The sequence below is a fragment of the Hetaerina americana genome, unplaced genomic scaffold (genome assembly GCF_022747635.1).
Source record: "Hetaerina americana unplaced genomic scaffold, ioHetAmer1.1.p SCAF_5, whole genome shotgun sequence".
Taxonomy (NCBI): Eukaryota; Metazoa; Arthropoda; class Insecta; order Odonata; family Calopterygidae; genus Hetaerina; species Hetaerina americana.
In genome coordinates, this window is record NW_027287095.1 from 91,114,076 (window position 1) to 91,138,732 (window position 24,657).

General features: G+C 38.7%; 2 protein-coding genes across 3 annotated transcripts in view; both read right to left on the reverse strand.

The window, feature by feature from the left end:
• Mer (ezrin/radixin/moesin family protein merlin) overlaps window positions 1-8,503 on the reverse strand; it is a 52,693-nt gene extending 44,190 nt beyond the window's left edge. Inside the window, exons 1-4 of the mRNA XM_071591757.1 lie at window positions 7,995-8,503; window positions 7,712-7,841; window positions 4,701-4,906; window positions 4,477-4,601 (exon numbers count right to left, since the gene is read on the reverse strand). Coding sequence (XP_071447858.1) covers window positions 4,477-4,601; window positions 4,701-4,906; window positions 7,712-7,841; window positions 7,995-8,078 — 545 coding nt within the window. The 5' untranslated portion in view covers window positions 8,079-8,503. The remainder of the gene's footprint in view (window positions 1-4,476; window positions 4,602-4,700; window positions 4,907-7,711; window positions 7,842-7,994) is intronic.
• Window positions 8,504-11,316: 2,813 nt separating this feature from the next.
• Window positions 11,317-22,822, reverse strand: Pex12 (peroxin 12). 2 transcript variants are annotated; one of them, XM_071591919.1, is made up of 8 exons: window positions 22,722-22,822; window positions 22,381-22,622; window positions 22,194-22,302; window positions 21,935-22,116; window positions 21,601-21,830; window positions 14,278-14,425; window positions 11,810-11,895; window positions 11,317-11,562 (listed from the first exon to the last, which is right to left on the reverse strand). In XM_071591919.1, the coding sequence occupies exons 2-8, from the start codon at window positions 22,498-22,500 to the stop codon at window positions 11,445-11,447; spliced, it is 993 nt and encodes a 330-aa protein (XP_071448020.1). In that variant the 5' UTR covers window positions 22,501-22,622; window positions 22,722-22,822; the 3' UTR covers window positions 11,317-11,444. The 2 variants fall into 2 exon arrangements, with proteins under 2 accessions (XP_071448020.1, XP_071448021.1); XM_071591920.1 differs by having other exon boundaries at window positions 22,381-22,582; window positions 22,722-22,801.
• Between the last annotated feature and the right edge of the window lie 1,835 nt (window positions 22,823-24,657).

The following is a 24,657-nucleotide window of genomic DNA, read 5'->3' on the forward strand; positions in this document are numbered from 1 at the left end:
ATTGTTTGCAAGCACTGGCAACTCTTCCCATCATCTTCCCTGCAATGCTACCACTGATGAGGGTAAAAAAGAAACTTTACGCTTCCACAATAAAGCGTGGAAGTTCCACTTTATTGTGGAAGTGTAAAGTTTTTTTTATACCCTCATAATGAAGGAATTCCACATAGTTAAACCTGTAAAAACTGTTATGTTTACCCCTGATGACTTATCCCCATAACTGAAAGTGCTTAGGTATCTACTTGTGCTAAATGTCTTCCCGTAGTCCCCTAAAAAAATAGTTACTGTGCAAAGTACATACTCTGTAATGAATATAACAGAAATAAAACCCACATAAGCTTCAGAGCATTGCTTTATATTATTTTTTTAAAGTCTTCTGACTTAAGGTACGTTTCTTGATTGACCCTCAAACCACACAATGCAGCTCCCTCAAGCTCTATAAATAATATGACACAAAAATTCCTTAAACACCATTCTACACTTAACAACAAATCATTCTTCAGCTCTAATGCCCCCTACTTCCCTTCCTACCTACCCATCCTAAATTCCAATTCTTTTTCTCCCTCAGCCTCACTACACCAACATTCTCCCCTTCAATACTACACGTTTGCAGCTCTAGCATCTCATACACATCTTGTCACACTCTCCCGTATTAACTTGTCTTGCGTCTTTCTAATTCCTCTCAACAAGACTTCTCTCTTCACATATCACACCCAGAACTTCATGATAGGTTACTTATTCTTACTCTCCATTTAATTGTTTTTCATTCTTCTCCACACCCTCATCTCAAAGGCCTCCTAATCTTCACTAATTCTCCTGCCTTAATGACCAAGTTTCTGACCATACAAAACAGTCCTTGGGTTTTTCTAATAAATGGTCGCGGTTCGTTTCCATTCCTTTTTTTCATGTAACAATTAATTAATTTATCAGGTGAAATTAACACCTGTTTCGAATTGAGTCTTCCTCCAACATGTACAAGGGTAATCTCAGAAGTGCACAACCCAACAAAGAAAACACAAAAATTAAATAAAAAATGTATTTATTTTTCACCATTATTACTGAAAATTTGGCGATGCAAAAGATCTACGCTAAACTTTTCCTCCTGAAGGTCTTGACGGATGACCAAGAGCAGAGTCAAGTGCCTGCTTATGAAGAACTTCTGCAACAGCATCCCATCGATTCCCTAACCCCCTTACAGCCTCTCCAAATGGGCACCAGCAGACTATTTCCTATTCCCAAAAGGGAAATCTTCCCTCCATCAACGGACACCACCATGGGACCCCAAGTGCCATCAAAGAAGCCTGCATCCGTACCCTTATGGACCTTCCGGAATCCAGCAACCAGGGAACCTTTGAGTGGAAAAGCTTGGGAAAAAAGTGTGTCAATTCTCCAGGCATGTACCTTGAAGAACTTTGAGGCATTGCAGAAATATCTGGAATAAATCTATTTCCCTCAACTTTTCCAGATTCTTTTTATACAAACCATGTATGTAGATGAAGATGCCCATAATAGTGTTAACTATTATTTCTTTACATCTTTACTTAAGGAGCCAATCATCAACTGCCGCCTCTTTGTAAATACTCCTTTAGCAAATACAATTCTTTTAATGTTGCCGCCATTCTACCCACCCTCATGCAAAACACTTCCTACATAGCCGAAGTAGCATATCATTGGAAAATGCATGTATACAACCTGAGGTGAAACAGAAAAATTTGAATAAAGTTACAAAATTATCAAGAGAGAATTCAAAGCAGGGAATCTACATGGTATAGATATATTAGACCAGCTAGGTTAGATATCAGAAAGTATGATGCTAAGGAGGATAGCTTACATGAAGGTCCAGGCATACTGGATGGTCAGATAGAAAGAGCATTCAAGGAATGGAAATAGAATTGAAAACTAGGCTGTGTAGATGACATCCCAATTAAGGTTTCAGGAAAACATATGCAAGTAGTTTCTAAGGGCTATTCTGTAGCATTTATGAGAAAGGAATCTGGCCAGAAGGCTCCAAATAATACAGTAATTCAAATCCCAAAAAAGGATAAGTAGCAGAACATGAGGACTATAGAATAATGAGTTTGACTTCGAACATAGAGTTGCGCTATGGATAAGAAGATAGGAAATAATTACTAAAGAGAATGATAGGTTTTGATTATGGATGGGATGAGGTTTGCAATGTGCTGTACCAGCAAGGAGGACAATAATACCAGGATATATATTTCTGCCTTGTGGATTTTGAGAAGGCATTCAATGCAGTAAATTGAACTGATGAAGAAATTACCAAGATAGGAGTAGAGTGGAGAATAAACAACTGAATGTGTACCAGTGCTGCAAACCTGTACAGGTCTCAGACTGACAAAAAAGTATCTAAAAGATAGTAGATACGGGGGTAAACATAACAGTTTCAGGCTTAACTTTGTGAAATTCCTTAATGATGAGGTGAAACAAAGAAACTTTGCACTTTCACGTAAAGATTTATTAATTCACACGACCATGGTATCATCTGTGCATCATCATCAGGTGACACACATGAAAATGTTTTCAACTGATATAGCATGGCTCCAAGAGGGGAGGGAAGGTAGGAGGAGTAAGGGAGACAGGGTAAGTTCAGTACTCGTGCAACAACCTGTTAGTGGGATAGGGGGTATGTATTTGATGGTTTCTGGCTCAACTTTGTGGAAGTTTATGTTCATTAAATGAAGAACACAATGTATACTTCCATTGTTCATTGAGAGAACAGCAGGAAATACACATTGTGTTCTTCATTTAATGAGGGGGGGTGCTTGTTTGCAGTGGTTTGACCCTCATTAAGGGACGGTCGATGGTCATCACTGTCTAGTTGAGGATGGGGTTGGTGGGGAAAGATTGTAGAGTCAATTAGGAAATTTAGTAGGGGGAACGGAAGAGTTATATTATTTCATTGACTGACTGAAGGGATTGCCAATTTTCCAACTGCTTCAAAGCATTGAACCTGCATCCTTTCTTTTCTGTGTGAAGATTGTCCGCTGTGAAGTTTCTGGTATGATTTTACGTGAGGAAAGGTGGAGAGAAACTTGGCATCAGCATGAGCCTACTCTCAACAAAAGGTGCCAAGGGTTCCGCAGCTTGGCATCCCATCCGATGGACGGCATACTCACTTAAAGTGCTCTTCACAAAGCACCTCAAGAAGGGATCGGGATCCCGCTGAATAATATGTGCCATCTCGAGGTTTCGAACCCTTACCCTCAGGGTGGGAAGCCAGTATGCTAGCCACCTCACTATCTTGATCTGCTACCTTTCTTACAACCCTCTTATACAATACACGCTCTTCCTACGAATCATCACCTATCTTTTATTTTTCCAATTAGTTCCCGAGCAACTGCAAAACATGAAAAAGTCTATGGACAATACACTCAGTAATAATAATAATAATAATAACATCCAATGAAATGAATACTATAGACCCAGCGGTTCAAGGGACTATGGAGCGTATTGTTATCATCCTGAGTAAGAGGAGAATAAAGAGGCTGCCGACCCAATTACAGTCCTGATATAATTATAACATGATTCTTGCAATGTTTTTCAACCAATGATGGGGATAGAGAATCACAAACTTTTTTGTCATCTGGACACAGGCCTCTGAGGTGCCCTGTACACCCCTTACAACACACATAAGCCACTACTCTTGGCCATCGTTTCAGAGGTGTCATCTCCAGGGGCCAAAGCACCAGAGCTCGCACAACACACATGCCTCCAAGGTGAGACTCGACACCACGACCTTTGGGTTAGCAGGCGAGTGCGTTATCCATCAGACTAACCAAACTATCACACAATATCTGCCCAAGAGTAAAATATTGAGCGAGTCTGATATTTTTGTGGGATAATATTTATACACAAGTTCAAAGTGATGATAAAAAAGCTGTCAATTTTGAAATTGCCACATAATGTGGATTCAATATTTTCCATGGCAAAATCTGAGCTTAGTAAACACGTACAAGGGCCAACCATTCTTTTTTGTTTCAATGTTTGAGTTTTGGGTTTCTTTGATGCCAGCAAACTGGATACTGGCCCTAGAATATATCAAAAGTTTTACACAAGATTTTCTTTCTTTAGTTCTCAATGAGATCAATTCTGCAATTCCATCATGGAAATTACTTCAAACTTGAAGCGATTTCCACCAGTACTCACTTCCATTAAGTTTTAAATTACTTAACTGTGATTATGAAGACCAAGTGAGTAAGGCGTTTTGATGCCAACTTCGGCTCACTCCTGCCATTGACAACTGCTAGCGATGCACATGCTGAGCGAAAGAAAACCATAAACACATGCAAAGCTCTCCCACAAATACAACAATGTTAGTTAAAAATAATTACCACAACGCAAACATGCATTTTGTCTCAATCCACTTTCATCATTTTAATATTAATGTGAATTAAATGCATAACCAGATATCCACATCTTAAGCAGCATCAAAACATGAAACAAGAGACCTCTCCTCACCAAACTTTAATCTTCTCCTCCCACATTTCCAGGGTCATTTGATACTGATCGATGACTCTCTGCGGCAGTAGATCTTCACTTGCCAGTGTCCCACGCTTGTACGTTGACTCATCGTAATCTCCATACTGAAAACAAGATTGACAGTGCAATGACACTCATACAGTGGTTCAAAGATGGTGAGAATTCAACAAGGATCATAGCTGGGCAAATAGGAAGCCTCATACTTTGGCCTGCACCGCATATGATGCGAGGAGGACGGAAGCTTCGGGAGGGCAGTAGATGTCCATGGACAGGATGGCCTGCTTCACTTGGAGATAGAAGAAGTGTTGAGTGACTTCCTGAACAAGCTCTTCAGCAACATCCTCGGGATAGAATTTTGCAAGGAACATGAAATGGGTGGTTGGCTGCTGCGAAATCCCTTGGTCTTGAACTGTGGGGGAGAGAGAGGGAGGGAGAGTCAAGCCTCACTTTTCCTTCCTTCACCGACATCTCTGGAGGCCTCCCATCAAGGTCTCAACAAGGCAAGCTCACTTCCCTTTCAATCATGTTTCTCAGGGGCCTGCCTATCCCAGCCATGTATAGTAAGACCCGCAAACCTTAGAGCTACCATGCCGGCATGTTACCCAACATAGGAAGCAGAAGAAGAAAGGGTCAGTTCAACTCCAGAAACAATGATGGGATGGCTTCGAGCAAAGAGCTTGACTGATCTGAACAAAAGCACCTGATGATTTAATTTTGCAAATGGCTGCACTCCAAGTTGAAGTCAGGGGAGAAATGGGTTTGGCTCAGGTTCCATGAAGCAATATGTTTGCTTATATGAGGGCAGGCAGAGGGGATAAAGGTACAGGAGGAGTTCCTTTGGTCTGGGTTCAGTATTAACTCTGAACTGAATCCATAAGAGCTATTAGAACTACTACTTAAGATTACTTTTTCTTATCCAGTTTTTAATAAGTCATACAGCATATTGAAATTAATATCATTTTGAAACTGAAAGCAAGAATTTATAGTTAAAGGATCAACCACACAGAATGGATTAGTGTAGCAAAGGTCCAAAGAGCTGGCATCTAAATCGCCATCTCATTGATGCATGACTCAACTATCACAAAAATTGGGTTTAACATAATCTCTATGGCAAACTTTTGATCTGCACAATAGGTACTCATCATAAGAATGTAAGCAGCAGTATTTATGAATTTCCTTTTCAGGAATATATCGTTAAAATTGCTCCATAAATTTATTCACATGATCAGACTTTCTTCCGCTCTCTTCACTTGTTGCTTCATGTACAGTGATTTGCATTGCTATTGGGTTTATGACGACGCTCCACAATATACTGTTTATAAATGAACATCCCAGGTACTGAGTATGGGCCCGGCATTGGAGTTATCAGATCATTATCACATCAACTAATTAAAATTAACTTGAATCCAAATGGATGAAGTACTCTTTGGAATATTTTCAAATGAAAGAGATTTTTGGCTGCTGAATTAATGCGCAGTATTTAGGGATAATAAATCGTATTAATTGATTTCAAATTCAGACTTTGGCAGCTGAATTAATTCACAGTATTTCATCATCATCAGTGGTCGTTCAATTCTAATATTGTTTGACTGCAGCCCTCCATCCTACCTATCTGATGCTAATTGGCTTAGTTCATGGTATTTTTTATAATTTACTTTCTTCTTTATTTGTCCCATGTATTTATCCCTTGGCCTTCCTCTTGGGACTTTTCCCTCTATTTTCCTTTCTATTATTTTCTTCACGAATCCATTGCGCATCAGGGTGTATGGTTCTTCTTTTCTCTACCGTGTTCCACAAGATCTGTTCTTCATCTGTTCTTCGTCTATTCTTCTATATACTTCTTCATTTCTTAATTTATCCATCCATTTGATCCTAAGCATCCTCCTCCAGCACCAGGTTTCAAAGGCTTCCAGTCTTTTCTGGTCTACTTTTCCCATGGTCCATGCTTCTGATCCATCTATAGAATGCCACACTTCATACAAATGCTTTCACGTATTGTTTCCTTGCCTGTAGTTCTATATTCTTTGAACACAGCAGTTTTCTTTTCATTGTGAATGCTCTCTTAGCTTGAGCTATTCTTCGCTTGATGTATGCAGTACTTCTTCCGTCCCATGTGATGGTACTTCCAAGATAGGTGAAGGAATCCACTTGCTCTGATTTTTGTCCTTTCAGTGTGACTACTGTGTACTGCTTCTCTCTTCCACATACTAGGACTTTAGTCTTCGTCTTGTTTATGTTCATGTTGTACACTTGTAGAAATTGATCCAATACATTTAGTGACCTTTGAAGATCCTCGTGAGAGGTTTCATCCTTGTCTAATTCCTTTGTTAATTTTAGCCTCTACATGGCTTCCATCTCTCATTCGCAATTATGGCTACTTGCTTCTTGTATACCTGTCGCTGATAGATTATTCTTCTGTCATTGTAATCTATTCCAGGTTTTTCCAGCCATTCAAACATTATCTCACAAACACTATCACTATATAAACACATCAATGCACCATGTTCTCCCAACTCAGGAAATATTAATCTACCATAAAAACCTTTCACTCCCTGTGATATATCACAGCAGTGGATGAATCACTGGAGGGGAGTCACCAGTAGGTCACTTATCATTTGCAATGCATGACTTCTAACCGATTTTTCATTAACTGTACATGTCAATTTATACTTTATCCACCATGGATGTGATTTAATTTATGTATATACCAAAAGGAAAATGTCTACAAGACAAATTAGAAGAAATGTGTTAACTAAACATTTATCTAATTTAAAGTATTCAGTAATTTCCAATAATATGATCGATTAATAAATATTTCCATCGTTTAAGCTAAGATATACTCCATAATTCCCTTGTATATTTGGTCATTCACTATTTCTTAAAATGAAAAGAATGGGTATTTCATATACACACGCTAATATATTTTAACACAATCCATATCTGAGTGACATGTCAAAAAATTATAATTAATACTCCTCCCAAGTTATTTATTTAGAATTCTTTGAATATGGACAACTCCTATGTACGCACAACTTCATACCAAATATAATGTACCCATTGTAACAGAAACAAAGTGTGTCACTTAGTGTGTACATACTTCACGGCATGATGCACGCACCTTGTAAGCCTTGGAGGAGATTAAAAACCGAGTGAGTAAAGCCTACAAAAGAATGATTATTATGTAGCAAAACAATGTTAGGTGCTTCATACTCACTCTTCTTTTCTAGTTTCAACCAAGCAATGAATCCTTTGGAATCTACATACTGCAATCCAAAATACCATGTTTCTCGGAGGCCAATAGTTCGACACACTAAGTCAAATAAATCTCTCCCGGTGAATCTCCACTAAGAAAATAGACCAAAACCAAGATTTAAACATGCCAAATCATCGAGGGCAAAATATGTTGTGCATACACAAAACTAAGTTTTATCATGATTACATTTTTATAAGATTACATTATGTATGAAGTAGAATAAAAGGCAACTATGATAAGATACCTCCAACTTAAAGTCCAACTCCGCATCCAATGTACAAACTTTGACTGGGAAGGATTTTCCTGATTTCTTCCTTCTAAATGGCATTTTCAAGATTTAAAGACCGTCATCTAGAGAGCTAATAAATTGAAAACTTGTGACACATCAACCAGTCCACTTAACTGAGCGTCAATTAAGTACCTAGCATCGACTGTGACCATTATGTTTAATTCATTTTAATTACTGCAGCGTATCATCAACTGAGAACAACATCGTGCCTCAAGAGTACACGTGTATGCACTTATATTCACTTAAAAACTAAAAACATGACTGACATACACAGACGACACACAGACCGCTGATGACAACCCTCATCAAAACATACATTATCCGCCAACTACTCCGGGCGCTCACATTAGCCTGTTGCGTCTAAGACATTATCCCTTGGTTAATGATAACTTGCGCACAGAGTATCATTTTTTTTAATTTGCTGATAATCAATAAAGAAGAAAAACTACACTTCCCTATACACACCCTCCACGCAACGAATAAAATGACTGTAATGCGCTTAACGCTATTACTATTGCGGAAATTGGTGATTATTTGTGTCGATTCGTGCGCTGTGTTGTAATTTATAATGGATATAGTATTCAATGTTTTTTCATGGGGTTTCGATCTAAAAATATATCGGTTTTTTAATTGGAAACTTGTCTCATCCAACTCAGTGAATATTTAGTCAAACTTTTTTGTCCGGCGTCCGACCGACCCCACCTTACTCGCTTCATCAAACGATAACAAATTTTAGGGCTATTGCTCTTCACTTAGTCGGTGTATAAGAAGTACCATCTTCCGAAAGGGGTTATGTTACGTGAAGGTCCATTGTGCCTTTAAATTAGAAAATACTCTGCTGTACCTCCACTGAAAATACCTTTTTGGAAAATATGATTGTTGAAATCAGATGCCACGGCTTGCTTACAATCAACGTTATTTCACGTCCAAACATCCAGCCAGAAATATTGTAATATATATTATTGACTGAGAGGAAACGAAACAAAGCCACAAGCGTTTCAATATTAAATTCCTCCAGAACTTATCATTGAACCATTCATGGGATTGCGTTTGCGTAAGTCTATAATGACCTGGGAATCCCATATTGACAAATTGTGTACTAAAGAGGCTTCTGGATACTACCTTCTGAGAAGGATTAAAATATTGATACTACCTTTGGACCTTGTATAGTATACAAACATGCATAGGTAATGAAATAAAGAATTATGGCTTGGGGTCATTCACACCATTTCATTAGGCTTTAATGGTTCAAAATATGGACCATTTCAAAATGGGTAATGTTAAGGAAAAAACAGCTGTCCCATTTCAAGTCTCTCTGAATTCTTAATTTACCATGCCTCAACAATTTTTGGGCAGAATTTTGTTTGACCCATAAATGGTGGTATCCATGAACACAATACTAGAGCCTCAAAAGACAGGTGTGAGCACCCTGGTGGCTGCCACCTAATTCCAGCATTTGAGGTTTTCTCTTACTTCCCAGTTGAACACACACCTGACTCTCATTGCCTTGTTACAATCAGGGCTGTAATATCTGATAGTGATACCGGAAATGCATTTAAGCTCAATAGATCCATATTCACTTCATGTCATACAAATGGAGTTATGGGCCGAACATTCCTAGTTCCCAAACCTCAATTCTACTAGCAAATTTCTCGTATAACATATAAATTACATCACCCCCAAACAAATGGTGATTGCTGCTGGCCATCTGCTTAGGGGGGAGGCCACTGTTTGGACATCGCATTTTACTCAAACATGTGCTTAGAGTGATAGACCAGGAGCAAGCCAATGAAAGTAACATCAGGCATGTGGGGAGAAATAATGTGCAAGCAAATGCCAAAAAAATGCAGAAAATATAAAGCATTAAAACAATTAGTCTGAAGAGTCATGCATAAAATATTCTTGACCAAATAATATACTGAAGAATGTAGAGGAAGATAAGCCATTTTTGCTCAATTACTAATTGCAAAGAAGAGGATACACACCGACATCTACTAAATTCCTCAATTTGAAGAAATCTGTGACATGGTTGCATTTCGAAGGCCAATGATATCTCTCATGATATGCAATGACCTAATGATAAATAAAGATAATGACATGTACTAGTATATTGACATTTAAGTAATAGCACTTATCAACCGCAGTGAATGCACATTTGCAATTCTTCCTTATCCTATGGCAATAATGGAAAAGATATTGCAGTAGTAGTTTTTAGAGGAGGGGACCGACCGCTGAGGCCAATTGCACCATTAGGGATGGATAGGAAAGGATGAAAGATGTATAGAAACCCAGCATTGGCATTAGCCTTTCTTGAGGAAAGTTGCCAAGGGGTCGGCAGCCTAATGCCCCATTCCACAGACGTCATACTCACTCAAAGTGCCCCAAGGCATCTTAAGTAAGGATTGGAATACCACTGAAAAATATCTTCCCCTCTGGAATTCGAACCCAGGACCTCTGGATGGGAAGCCAGAACGTTAGCCACCCCATCATCTTGATTCAATGGAGATTGGAGAAATGCAAATTTTTATTCATGACAAAACCTTCCTAATTAAGGGTAGAAATGATGTCAGTACACATTGGAGTAGTGTTCATTGTCATTTGTCTTGTTCATTGACATGCCTGAGACACTTGGGTCCAGAGTATGACTACAAAGTTCCTGATCTTGCAAACTAAATCGACCAACATGAGAATGCCACTTGCCCCTTCATAACTTCACAACCTTGCACCAGGCGACGGACTATCTCCTCTTCTTGCACTCGAACAAAGGCTTGGTGGACAATGGTTTGAAGGTGATGAGTTACTCAAGACTGCTGTTTAACTGGTTTACTTTCAAGTTGCAAACGTCTATGCTGAGGGATTAATGAAGCTGGTACAGCATTACAAAGAGGACTTGGAAAAGAATTGTAGTTACGTATGAAGGTGAAGTAGGTCTGCACAATATTAGATAAACATAATATTTTCAATCAACTAAAAAAATTATATCATGTTTTAAATCATGACAAGCATAACATGATGTGTAAATAAATATTTAAAAGAGCAGAAGAGAGAAAAAAGTAGAATCAGAATCATAGATGAATAATGAGTGAAGTGGACAATTCAACAGTGGATAATTGATAGTTAAAATGCAATAGCCAAGTGAAATGGAAACTAAATCCAAGTTCCAAATCAAAAAAACTTTGCATTCTTCCTTAAATTTGCCAGAGTGATATTTTAATAAAAAGACAGGGATTTCAATGAAACCAAACACAACATCGATGGAGGGTTTGTGCTATTAAATGGAAAGATCTGTATATTAAAAATTTATTAACATGTCTTAAAACAATATAACAACATGCTGAGTTGAGGATTGTACCAAATCCATTACAAAACAAACAACTGCCCAACACTTTTCACCAGCATACTCTCTTAACTTTCATTTGAGTACACTCTTATCAATTCATCAACAGACGTGGGATATTTGGTGATAGGACAACACCCATTCTCTTTCACATAATTGAATATACACCGGAAGCAGAAGACGTATCTGAAAAACAAAAAAATTAACTGCACAGAAGTACTTCAATAAAATACGATGGAGACTTGAAATATCTTTCGAGTGGCAGGCCCATCACATAATGAGAAGAAACATTAGAACTCAGCACTCAGCACAATTAAATCGCATGACCTTACGCATGGAATCACAGGGAGTCCACTTACTAAATTATAAATGAAGAGTACCACAAGAGTGAAAGTTCATAGGATAATAATATGGACCAAAGAGTAGCAATTACCCTGATATTGGAAGCACAGTCTCCACTCTTCTCGTCCCAAAACACAAGGGACATTTCCCTGCAAATCTCTGGCTTTCACTGCTAGCCTAGAAAGTAGAGCAGTAAATGATATAATTACTTTACCACTACAAACAACCAGATAGTTGAACAGTATAAAAACACGAACTAATGTTCACAAATATATACACATGTTTATCGACAAAAGACAACGACTTGTCAAAGCAAAGGCAAATCCGAACGAAATCATATTTTCAACAGCCAAAAGCAGAAGAGCTTTTCCATTTCTATGGGTCCAGGGACCTCGCAAGTTTTAAAGGATTTATGACAGTAGGCAACACAGTGTTTGCACTCCTAACATGATAGTTTTAGCATCTGTGTGGATCACACGCACAGCAATTTAATATGGATGGAATGAAAACCCTATTGACGGAGACAATGAGATGGCCTACTGAAAATATAGTGGCCACTCCTTTCAGAGGAAGAACAAAACCACACCAGGCGACCCCACACTCTAAAACGCATCTTTACCTGCAAAGGGCACCCTAAATGATCTTGGAACAATCACAACAACCCTCAAACTCCTCCTCGAGTGGTCTTCAAAACAAGAAGGTTGACGCAAATCCAAGGAGATATAGTGAAAGAACAATCAGGTTATTGTCTTTCCCTAGAATAATTAGGGTTTAATTTAAAAAGTTTGAGGCTCCAATGGAAGATTCTTTTTGAAAATAACGAATGAACCCTTGATTATATGAGATCTTTTCTTGCAATTCTATAGTGCTTGTTTCATACTAATTTTTTTACATGGTGACTTTTCTATGATTAAAAAATTGTGCACTGTTGAGATACATTGTTTATTACTGGTATTCATTGATTATAATTGATGTTTTTGTTTTTTAAACCAAATGAACAAAAATTGATAAGGATGTTTTCTGAGTCCTATCAGAGTATGATGTCTTTAAGTCAATAGATTGGGAGAAACACAATAATCCTTCAATGGTGAGAAAAATTTCACCGTGAGATGACCTCTGCATGCAAGAAAAGCATCATGTGATAAAAGTCCCCTAATACGCAGAGAGAATTAGGAGAGAGGAAATAACTTTCACACTAAGTTAATTTGTTGCAGTATGATAATAATGACTGCAGGAGATACCATGACTGTTCCCTTTATAAATGCAATGTGCTTAGAAATACGACTACCATTCCCTTGGTTTAAAGACAAAGGTGATATACACATGCATTGGCCAGGATGAAAAACTAAAAGAAAATTAACATCCAATCTGTAAGTTATATACCCTCCCATAGGCCAAAAGGAAAATTTTGGAAGGATATTTTGGTATCATTAGGTAATATTATATGCACCACAGTTTCTGTTTCCAGCATGAAACAATTTTTTATTCGTGGAAAGTAAATTTTCAAATGTTTAAAAAATAGTCATGGGATACCTGAAATCCTTGGATAAAAGTGCTGAACAAATGTTCCAAAAAAGTACCAAAACAACTCGGTGGAATAAAATATTTTCAATGAAAATGTCCACATCTAGTGCAGAGTACGAAAGATTGCAGCCCATACGAGAGTCATTTTTGCATTCCTTTCATAGCAATGCATTTTGATCACTCCAGACTGGTTGGTAGGAGTAGAGAATCACACAGCGCAAGGAAATAATCATGCTGAAACGGAACATAGCCAACATCTCGCTATAACTAGTATGAAATGTGTGCAAACACTCAATCCAGTCCACGAAAATCCTTCATACTTGAATGGAGAATTTTTCATTCCTGCCTGACTCATTTCAGGTCCTGCTACTCAGGAATTCATTGGTTTTTACATGACCACTTTCTAATGCAAGTACATCCGTACATCACCAGAACATAAATCCTCATAAAAGTGTTAATCAACATGCAATTAAACAATGAAACAATATGTACTACACCTGATTCTGATTAATGTACTATGCAACTGAACACTCAACCAAAATATTCCCACAATTTTTCACAGATATAATGAATTCAGTGAAATGTAATGACTAACTAAGTTCTCACCATATTTCCTGAAACCTTGACCTTTACACCTCAAATGAGTTGCAAAACCCAGGAATTACATGCCAGGCTATAGCATACATTCCATTATTTTTCTTCAGAACTTAAAGATGGGCACTAGGGTTTGCAAGATAATACAGAGAAGTTCCTGCATCAAATATAACCTAAACATTAGGGATTGGCGTGATTTTGTTCCCCAACATCTCTCAAGTTAAGAAATTTCACTAATGCATACTTTCATTACTAGCTCTGAGACCTCCTCAGCATTTTAGGGCATGATGCCGTATCCAGGGGAAACCATGGCTGTGCGTATATTTATGTGTTCCCATACAAATATTTGCATAGCTACGTGTGAGTGCATCAAAATTAACTAACGAAATTTTATTCCACCAAAAATGACCAGCCTATCGTCACCTCCACAATAGGACCAACCTGAGGTGGCTCCGGGATAGGCAGCTCCATCACACTGGCCTTGCCACCTTCCAAGTTCCACCAATTCAAGAACTGGATGAAAAAGGCACCCATCTCCATGGAACGACTCAAGACATTGCCCAATGCAGACAGGGCAAGGACAGGAAAACTAAAAGACAACCATGGAAGGTGTAAAAAAATGTTAACTTGCATGTATGACATTTACAATAGGATTTTTAATTTAACTTCTATATCTGCCCACGATTTACCCAAGGAGCTCACAGCCTTGGATCCAAACAATAAACCAGATGGGATTCCACAATTCGTGTAACAATACTCTTGCGACAGCCTACAGAAGCTTTTACAATTTTACATAATCGATTCTTGTCTCCTGGAGTCTCACTTTGCAATTTAAATCCAAGCCATGAGGCGTCCATCCATAAATCAGGTATAAATAAATGTAGATCTATGGTAATATAAAATTCTAGGATTGGTCTCAGAAAACACTTTTCTTGACTTGCAATGTAAGACTCCTCACAAATATTACCATAGATGAGCAAAATTGATTACATCCAGGCTGGTCAACACCAACAAATTTGCTTGAGTCAGAATTACATTCATAAAGCTTTTGACAATGAATTGCAAATTGACGATGTATACATAGATTTTAGAAAAAGTATTTAAAACCTTCATAATAAGTAGTTAGCACATAAGTTAAACTCAAATGGGATAAATGCTAATCTCTTATGCTGGTTTAAAAGTTACTTGGAGATATAACACAGGCATTAAATATAAAATCTTATGATGTCTAAAGAAATAAGTGTTACTCTAGGATCTCATAAGGGCCCATTTCTATCACATCATACATTATGATGTTAATTTCACTATGCCTGTTAAAATACTTTCATATCCAGATGACAAAGTTTTATCTCAGGGTAAAATCCACTGATTACTGCCTAAATATTCAAAAGTGTTTGAATAATGTAGGAATTACAATGGATACCTGTCTCACCCCTCTTCCTAACGCTGCCTTCCTGATCTCCAACACGAACAGTCTGAGAAATAAACAAGATGCAGATAAGTTGCCAAACCCTCTGCTACACAATTTACTCTATTCATTTCTATGCCAATCAATTTCCCTCCTCTCCATGGTCTTAATGTTGATCTCAAATACCCTTTGAGCAAGGTGCAAAATCAAACATTTTTCAGTAGTCCTCATTGAGGCTAGTTCTGCAGGAATGTTGTCTACCACCACAGCCTTATTTGATTTCAATCCCTTAATGTTCTCTAAATAGCACCACCAAGTACTTCTGGACCTAAGCTATCCCCTTTGATAGTATTTGTATTGTCTTTTTTTGTGGAAGGTTGCGGGCCTAATGTGTTCACCACATAATTCCATAGTATACAAGGTTTGTTTGAAAAGTATAGGTAACAATTTTTCCCTGGCATGTGCGATAAGTGCTGGATTCAGACTGTAAGTTAAGGGTGCGCATAACCACGGATCGTATGGGCATTGATAAGATGACTGTGCACACAATTATATCACTGAAAATCTGCCGATCCGAAAGCTCGGTGCTAAACTCATCCTCCCAAAGGTCTTGATGGACGAAGAGCTGAGTCGAGTGTCTGCTTGCAAAGACCTACTGCAATGGCATCGCAACAATTCCCCAACCCCCTTACAGTCCCCCTTGACTTGGCTCCAGCACACTATTTCCTATTCCCAATAGTGAAATGGTACCCTTATAAGGACCTTCCACCATCCACCTACCAGGGAGCCTTCGAGTCATTGAAAAGCCGCTGGCCAAAGTGTCTACTCTCTAAAGGGATGTACTTTGAAGAATTTTGAGGCATTGTAGCAATATCTGAAATAAATCCATTAATCAGAAACTCCTCCAAATACTTTTTCTACAAACCATGTATTCCTTCCAACCTCTTGGATCTTTTCTGGTTCAACTAGTATTTTTCCTCACTTATCTTTGACTGACTTCACAGATTTTTCCCATCATACTTTCACCTTCATGTGCAATGCACCAATTTTGCCTATCCTTTCAATGTTTTCCATGCCCTCGCAATGAATCTTCCACCATTCTTTTTCAGTCCTATAAGTTTCCCCACCTCTAGTTTATTATTTAACTCTATGTACTTTTCTCCCACCTATTTCTGTTTACATTTTATTCTATCACCTACATTTCAAATCATCTTGTCCATCATCCATGGTTTTCTGTCCTTTTACCATTAACGGCTCCTAGAAGAGCTTTCAAAGCTTAACGTATCCCTTCCCTGATACACTCCCATTCTCTTCCACAAGTATTGTGTCCATCTCCCTTCCCTCACTCATTTTGCACTCTCTTTCTCAACCGCATGCTGACACTCCTTTCTCATCGCTCTAGGTATTGCTTCCACATTCCATTCCCACAACTCCTATGTTTAACCCATCTGTATGACTATTATCTTCATTGGTACTAAGTTATGATCTGAATCTGCATACACTCCCAGGAAACTGGGAGAATTGAACACACTGTTCCTACCTGTATACTTGTGCCTAACCATAATATAAACGGATATCTATCTGAATCCCACGCCAATTTCCATATATACGAGGGCGGTTCAATAAGTACCCGTGTTAGAAATGAAGAAACTATTTTTTCAAAAACATTATTTTTATTTTTCAACATAGTCCCCTTTTACAAAGATACACTTCTCCCAACGTTCCGGCCATTATTTTAACCCCCCCAAAAAATAGGATTCGTCGAACTCTCCAAAATATGCCTCTGTCTCAGCGATAACTTCCTCGTTTGAGCTAAATTTTTTCCCGCGAGCCATTTCTTCATGTTTGGGAATAAGAAAAAGTTGCAGGGAGCCAGATCAGGTGAATACGGGGGGTGCGGCAGCAATTCATAACGTAGTTCATGCAGTTTGGCGGCGACAACTCTGGATGAATGTGCTGGTGCGTTATCGTGGTGAAACAGCACCTTCTTTTTTGCCAAATGCAGCCGTGTCTCCTCCAATTTTTTGTCAAAGCGGTCCAATAATTCACTGTAGTATTTCCCAGTGATCGTTCTTCCTTTTCTAAAAAATCTATGAGGATGATGCCATTTGCATCCCAAAAAACCATCGCCATGACCTTTATGGCCGATCGGACCATCTTCGCCTTCTACAGAGCAGATTCACTGGGAGAAATCCATTGTTTTGATTATTGCTTAGTTTCTGGTGTGTCATGATGAATCCAGGTTTCATCAACAGTGATAACTTGATGCAAAAACACCTTCGGATCTTGCTTAAATTGCTGCAAACACTGCCTTGAAGTTGACAGCCGGATCAGTTTGTTGTCCACCGTGAGCTATTGAGGCACCCATTGGGCCGACAATTTTTTCATCGCCAACTTATCATGTAAAATATTAATGGCCATTCCGGTCGACACACCCATGGCCTCTGCTACTTCGCGCACTTTCGTTCGTCGATCAGCAAGAATCATGGCGTGGACGTTTTGAATGATTTCCTTGGTAACCACGTCTGCCGGTTGTCCTGGTCGCTCCTCATCAAAAGCAAATGTTCGCCCACGTTTAAATTCATTGAACCAATATCTAACTGTGGTCATAGATGGCGAAGTGTCCCTATAAACAGCATCCAGCTTTGCTTTTATCTCCACGCATTTCTTCCCATCCAAAAACAAAAAAAGAATTACCAAACCATACTGCTCTTTTTCCATCTTAGCAAAAATCACGAAACACGTCTTACTTAAATGGCTGCCAAATCCAAACTAACCTTTAAATCAGTCTGAAATTTTTTTCACCGCCGTTTTATAGATTGCAGCACACGATGATAACATAAACTTTGCTCAGGAACGCCCTTTGTCATCAAACAAGGGTACTTATTGAATCGCCCTCTACCTTGGCCTTTAATGGTGTCTAACCCAAGGGTTCTTCAGTATTAACCCTCGTCTCCAGCAGAATTTTTGTGGTTTTCTCCTCATGGTCATTCCTTGTTCCTAAACCATACTTCCCTAGCATCTCTTCCTTTGCCTGCAATAGTGTTCCAATCCGCCACTTTCACCCAATCACTATCAAATGTTTCCTCTCAGGAACATCCACAATTATGTCCACTAATTAATAGTATTTACCCTGTCTACACCCTCTCTATGACTGCCGGGTATCACATTGACCTGAGCAATGACCAAGTTTGTTGGTTCAATTTTTCTTCTATGAATAATATTCTATCACTTGCTCACTCTATGTTTACAACACTTCTTTCTGTCTTTTGGATCAATATGACATAGATAAGGATGGCTTAGATCCACGCATACTGGACAATGTGATAGAAAGGGCATTAAGGGATTAGTATTAAAATAAGGTCTTTGGGGTAGACAGCATTCCTGCGGAGTTGCTAAATAATTAAGAAAAGATGGGAGGAAGAGTCTGAATGGACCATTCATATGAGGAACGAATCTGCCCAGAAGACTTTCCCAGATCAGTGTTGGTGCCTATTCAAAAAGGCCAAGGCTACATCATGTCAGGAGTTCAGAACAATAACTTTAATTTCACATGCTGTTGAAGTGGTTCTCAGGATCAACAACATGAAGATAAAGAGCACAGCTAAAGATAACTTAGGTGATAATCAATAGTGGTGCAGGAAGGCTAGGGGCACGCATGATACCATTGCAGTAATGAGATCACTATCGAGATGAATATAGAATACAATCATGATGTATCTCTGTTTCATACATTTGGAAAAGGCTTTTACTAGGGTGAATTGGGAAAAACTAATGAATATATTTGCAGCAAATATGAATAGACTGGAGGGACAGGAGGCTAATCTGTAACCTGCATATGTCTCAGACTGCTTAGGTCTGAGTGGGGAACAGAGTCCAGATGGGAAGAGATGCAAGGCAGGGATGTCCATTTTCACCAGTGCTGTTCAACGTATATATGGATGAAATGATTAAAGAGGCATGGGAAGAACTGGAGATAAAAATGAAAGTCAGTGGGGAATTCGTTAAATCAGTTAAGTTTGCTGATGAGCAAGCTTTTGTTTTGCAGACAGCCAAGGGGTTGCAAGCATTGCTTATTGCATGGATTGGGCAGAAAGGAAAACAAACAAGGAAGGAGTAGGTATGGAGGAGGTGGAGAGGGGATTATTGGGAGAAATCCAAAGGAGGCAGTAAATATGGATGCAGGGCATTTTGATTAGTTTTGGAATGTTGAAGACTGTGATATAAGTAAGGCAGGCAAGGAAGGGACAGGAATAACATAGGAATGTTGTATGAAATGAAGTGAGCGAGAAAGTATGCAGAATTGAGGAAGGGGTTATTGTAGAATAGGATATAGGGTCGGTTCGTCAGTAGAAACAAGGGTATTGTCGCTGTAATGTTTGGTAGCTTGGGTCCATCCAAAATATACCTTAACTGGTAGATTACCTACAACAATTCATGCAATCCTTGCATCTCACATTGCACAACCCTAAAATATGTGATATTTCCTCCCTCCATCACCTGATTTGCTAACTTCTATGTCCTCAAAATTGCTCTAACATTCTAGTTGTCTTAAAGTTCTATTCTTACTGGTTTGGTCCTCTTTTGGGGTCTTCTATGCCGCTGTGGATTTCACTATACAAGAATTACATGAGCTGCAGACCACAGACATTTTGCATCTCCTGCTATTGGGCATACTACACAGCCAAATGAGCTGAATCATATGGTTTTTAATGTGACACCATCATTCTGATGTCTGCCTCAAATGGGTGAGATGCCTTTGCAGCTGCCTCACTGAGGAACAGTTCTGTGAGGACCACCTTTCACCAGGCTCCTTTCCTTTGATGGTTGGGTGACCCCACAAGGAGCAAATATCATTTCTCCCACCAGAAGAGCTCTAGGGGTCATCGGAATGCACAAGCCCTTCCACCACGTCAAGGATGTAATCCATGGATGGGGAGGGATATATAGATATAGGGAAAAGGGAGAGAGAACCACAAAGAGGATGAACACAAGGTTGGTGGCGAAGGTTGAAGGGGCGATTGCAAGCAGAAAGAAATCTCACTGGGCAGGACTTCACCATAGACCTTGTGGACTTCTCAAAGGGATCCTCCCTGCCCCTGCATGCCTCCAGTTAGTTCCCATCAAGTCCTATTCTCCAAAAACACCATACGCTCGTTCCCTCCATCCCTCCTCTCTTCCCCACTCACCCAACATCCGCTCTTTCATTATCACCGTTAACACCACCCCACTCCATTTCTCCCCATCCATATATCCCACCTCACTAGGATTTAGCAGAACCATTTTCTCTTTCCCAGCATGAAAATAGGAAAAACTGCAGCTAGTCTTCAAATACATCCAATGTATTTCTCTTTCCTTATTCTCCAAGCCCTCCTGTCAAAAGCCTTCAAAGCCAAAGGGAGACCTGCCGAGGAGAGTTTGCACAACATCCATTGGAAAGGGCAAAACTCACATTAGTAACCAAAAAGAATATTATAAATAATAGATGCCATTGCCTGTCAGATGGATGCTATTTAAATTTAAGCAACACCAATGGATCGGCATATTCATGAATAAAGAGTGGAGTAGGGTATACTTTAATATCCTACACATACTCTACCACTGACTCTCATCAATCTCACCATACACTAAAACTACTCTACTCCATTAACAGTCCACACCCTTAATTACACATTGTCTAACACACAGTATCATGGATTGTAAAAAGAGACTTTTCAGGTGTGATGTATGGTGGAATAAAAAAACCATAACCACAGTAATCAACCCGAAGGTCAGTTTGGTAGGTGATGGTAAAGTTCACCCTGTACTAAGCCTGACAGCATGTGAAATTCACACATCAGGGTAGGGGGGCCAGTTCCTTTCCTTGTGCTTGTTATGGTTTCCCAGGAAGACCTGGTACCCGGTATCACATAGCCGGGTGGAGCTGCAGGTGCCCAGAGTACCTTGCCCTGGAATTGAACCCAGGCCCCTCCAGTCAGTAGTAAAGCGCTCTACCCACTTGACTACCGCGACATATGGTGGAATATCATGATTAATTCGAAATTGGCAATTTTCCACAAAATGAAATTTAGAATGACCAGTGTTAATGTAGGGATGTTACATTCGAACTGGTCGCAATGAATTTTATTTTTTGGAAAATTGCCCGTTTCTAATTAATCATGGCTTGTATTCTCCACCATTAACCTGTAGTGTGTGATGCTAGTTCTAATGTGACTGATTAACAACTTATTAATCATTCCTATCCTTTGAAACACTGCACACCAGTTTCCCATGGCACCTAGCATGAACTTATCTGTAAACATTAAACAAGGTAACCCACAACCCGACACTATGTCAGATCGATATCGGGATCTAACCTTAGTTTGGAACAAAGACCACTCTTCCATAGATTGTTCCACTTCCATTCCGTTCCAGCATCCTCTGAAGAATTCGTGAGGGTTAGTTGGGACAGTAACAACAAGGGACTGTGAGTTGGTGACATTCCAGACATGTACATCAGTATTTGTACTAAGCAAGCACTTTCCCATACACCATGCAGCAATCCATGGCCTTGAATGATCATCTTCTCCAATCTGGCTCTACACCCCTTAGTTAAAAAGGCATGTCAGGGGTTAATATTAAGGTAATTAAACACACTGTCCTTAAATGAAATTTTCCATTTTTATGGTAATTTATCCATGACTTAATTACCTGGTTTTCATTTACATTTCTGCCCGATGAGTATCTTTCATTCACCCAACTGTCAAGTTTAATTTTCAGATACTTTACGATCACAAGCGTGAAAATGGATTTCCACAAATGGCTCCTTGTTAATTTCTCAGAGTTAATAGGAACTCTAACTAAGCCATAAAAATTCTCCGAGAAGGATGAACCTGCTCAATGAAATAGACTCTTTTGAGTTGAAAATACTTCCTGGATTTTCATTACGCGAAGTCCTTATCGTACCTACCATGTTTCCTAAGGTAATTATGCTGAACAATAATATTCATTAAAAGGTATGTTTCTTGAAACCAATTCGAAAGCCATCCAAAACGTTCCGGGTTTCGAGCAACTAAAAACTACAAAAGAAACGACATTTAATTCCATGAAATTATGATCACCGTCATTGTAACTAAGAATACGATTTGTTTTGATACTTGTGCAAGTTGATGACAGGAAGGGTGGATTGTAGATGCAAGAGATTCCTGCGCTAACAATTCAAATATTGACGGTCTTGCATGAGAAGTTGCCGTCATATGAGCTCCTCGTTCAGCCATTTTAACGCCTTATATTCATGAAATTATACGGTAGCGGTGAGCTTCACACATCACATGCTTGACAGCGATTACATTCCCCCACCTGTGTTGACGAAGGCATCACCTAAAATGAGCATGGTAGGCTGCCGGAAAATTAGGTTAGACATTAGCCTCACATAAAAAGAATGATGGACGACCGAAAGGCTTAAACAAGAGAATAATAGGCTCAATATAATTCTAACCATAGTGGTTAATCCGTTAATTGTTCCATGCTATTCTTCGAAAGACATCGTTACTTATCACATAAAAGCCGGTCCACCCTTGTGCTTAATCTTATTCTGGGACATCTGCGAGAGGGTGTTCAAACTAAAGAATCCCAGTTACTTCCATGTAGGGACCCGCTATCATTTGAAACTGGATTTTGGTAGCAATGGTATACATTATAATGTTTCAAGGGAAGTTTGAAGGTAAGTTACGTAATAAGATTCAGACTTAACGAACACATTGCCGATCCAATCCCTCAATTATGGAATCACGAGCACTTTTACTTACGGTCGAAAGGTATTTCAAGTTACAGATTAATCATATGATACACATGAGCAAAGGCGGCTTTACTGGCGAGCGGGGCCTTATGCAGCCGCAACTGCGCGGGGCCTGACGTGCGGTAATAATTTAGCGGAGCGGTAACAATGTGATCAGCGTGAACATTATGTTTCTATCACTGGTAAGTTATTCGTACATTCCATGGCTTTTTCTGTGAGGCCCTCGCGAAGTCACAAAATCTCTCACGTGATCATAATTCGTGACACATTTGAAATCGACATCCGCAGGGCCCTGTTAACGCGGGGACCGCTGCCGTCGCACCACTTGCCACCCCTAAAGGCACATGAGGATGTCAATTAGTGAAAAATGGTTTTGTTTGAAGTTAATTCCGAAAATGTATTACCAACACAGTTCCACTGTGATGGGCTTAGCATCACATGCTGATTTAATGGGTGATATTTATTAATATACGAGAGAATATTTGTGCTGTCTTAAGTTTTGGTTTTATTACTTATTAGAATGATTCTGCAGGTGGATTGATGTCACAACGTTAACTGTTTATTTTGATTTTCTGGCATTCAAACATTGACATATTTTTATCGTAAAGCCTTGATAGTTGTTCATAAAATAATTTTTTATATCAACTTGCATATGGGTATATAGATTCTCCGGTGCTTGCTGTTCCTCATTTCGATACGATGAAGTGCTTTCAAGTGTGTAACATGTCGATTTCTGCGGGGATAATTTCCTCCCAATTTTTTAATTTTATCCTTCACTTCATACTTTAGTGAATTGAACTTGTTGTAAACAGAATGAGTGTGTCTTTTTTTTAGTTTTACACCTACGCAGGGAAAAAAGTTTACTGCTCTTTACAGTAACAACCATTGAATTCAGGATTGGGGTTATTAAAGAAGGCAACTCCCCCGATTGAGTTAATTCACTCCTCGTCTATCAGTTGAATTAATCAATGGTCAATAGATCACAGAAATTTTTCTTAAGAACAGTTTGGATTTTGTTCCTCATTAACTGAAATAAAATCAAAAACACCTTTTAATAAATTAGGGACTGTTGTAAAAGTTGCTCTACATTGGTCACAAGGATTAATATTTGCAAAGTCTGCACCACATCAACACCTTTTAATACAACTTTTCCCATCACTTAAAATTAAATGCAATTTTGTCATAAACAATAATCAATCCCATTCCAACTACAAATTCCAACAATAATAATCCATTCAAGATATATTTAAGTGAATGAGTAAGGTCAATTTCAAAACATGAATAGTATAAAAATGTAGCAGTGAGAATGGATTAATGTTTAACGTTAAACGTTATTCAAATATTTCCTTAAGCTTTATGTGAAGGATACTATAAAATAATGGGGTGGAAATTTAACATAATGTACCTTTATTTCATTTATAAATTATATTATGTTGGCTTAGCCCCGCAGAAATTGACATGTTACACGCTAAAAGCACTTGATTATATCAAACTGAATGACAGTAGCACGAGAGAATGTATATTACTATATTCAAGTTAATATTTATAAAATTAGTAATGAACCACTATCAAGGTTTTACAACAACACTGATATCAATGTTTAACATGTCAGACATTCAAACTGAGAAATATAAAT

Coding starts and splice junctions, on each gene's coding strand:
- Pex12 (XM_071591919.1), bottom strand. CDS start 22,500: ATGGCTGAACGAGGAGCTCATATGACGGCAACTTCTCATGCAAGACCG. Junction 22,303..22,380: donor CCTGTCATCAACTTGCACAA/GTATCAAAACAA, acceptor TTTCTTTTGTAG/TTTTTAGTTGCTCGAAACCC. Junction 14,426..21,600: donor GGTCTTTGTTCCAAACTAAG/GTTAGATCCCGA, acceptor GTTGTCTTTTAG/TTTTCCTGTCCTTGCCCTGT.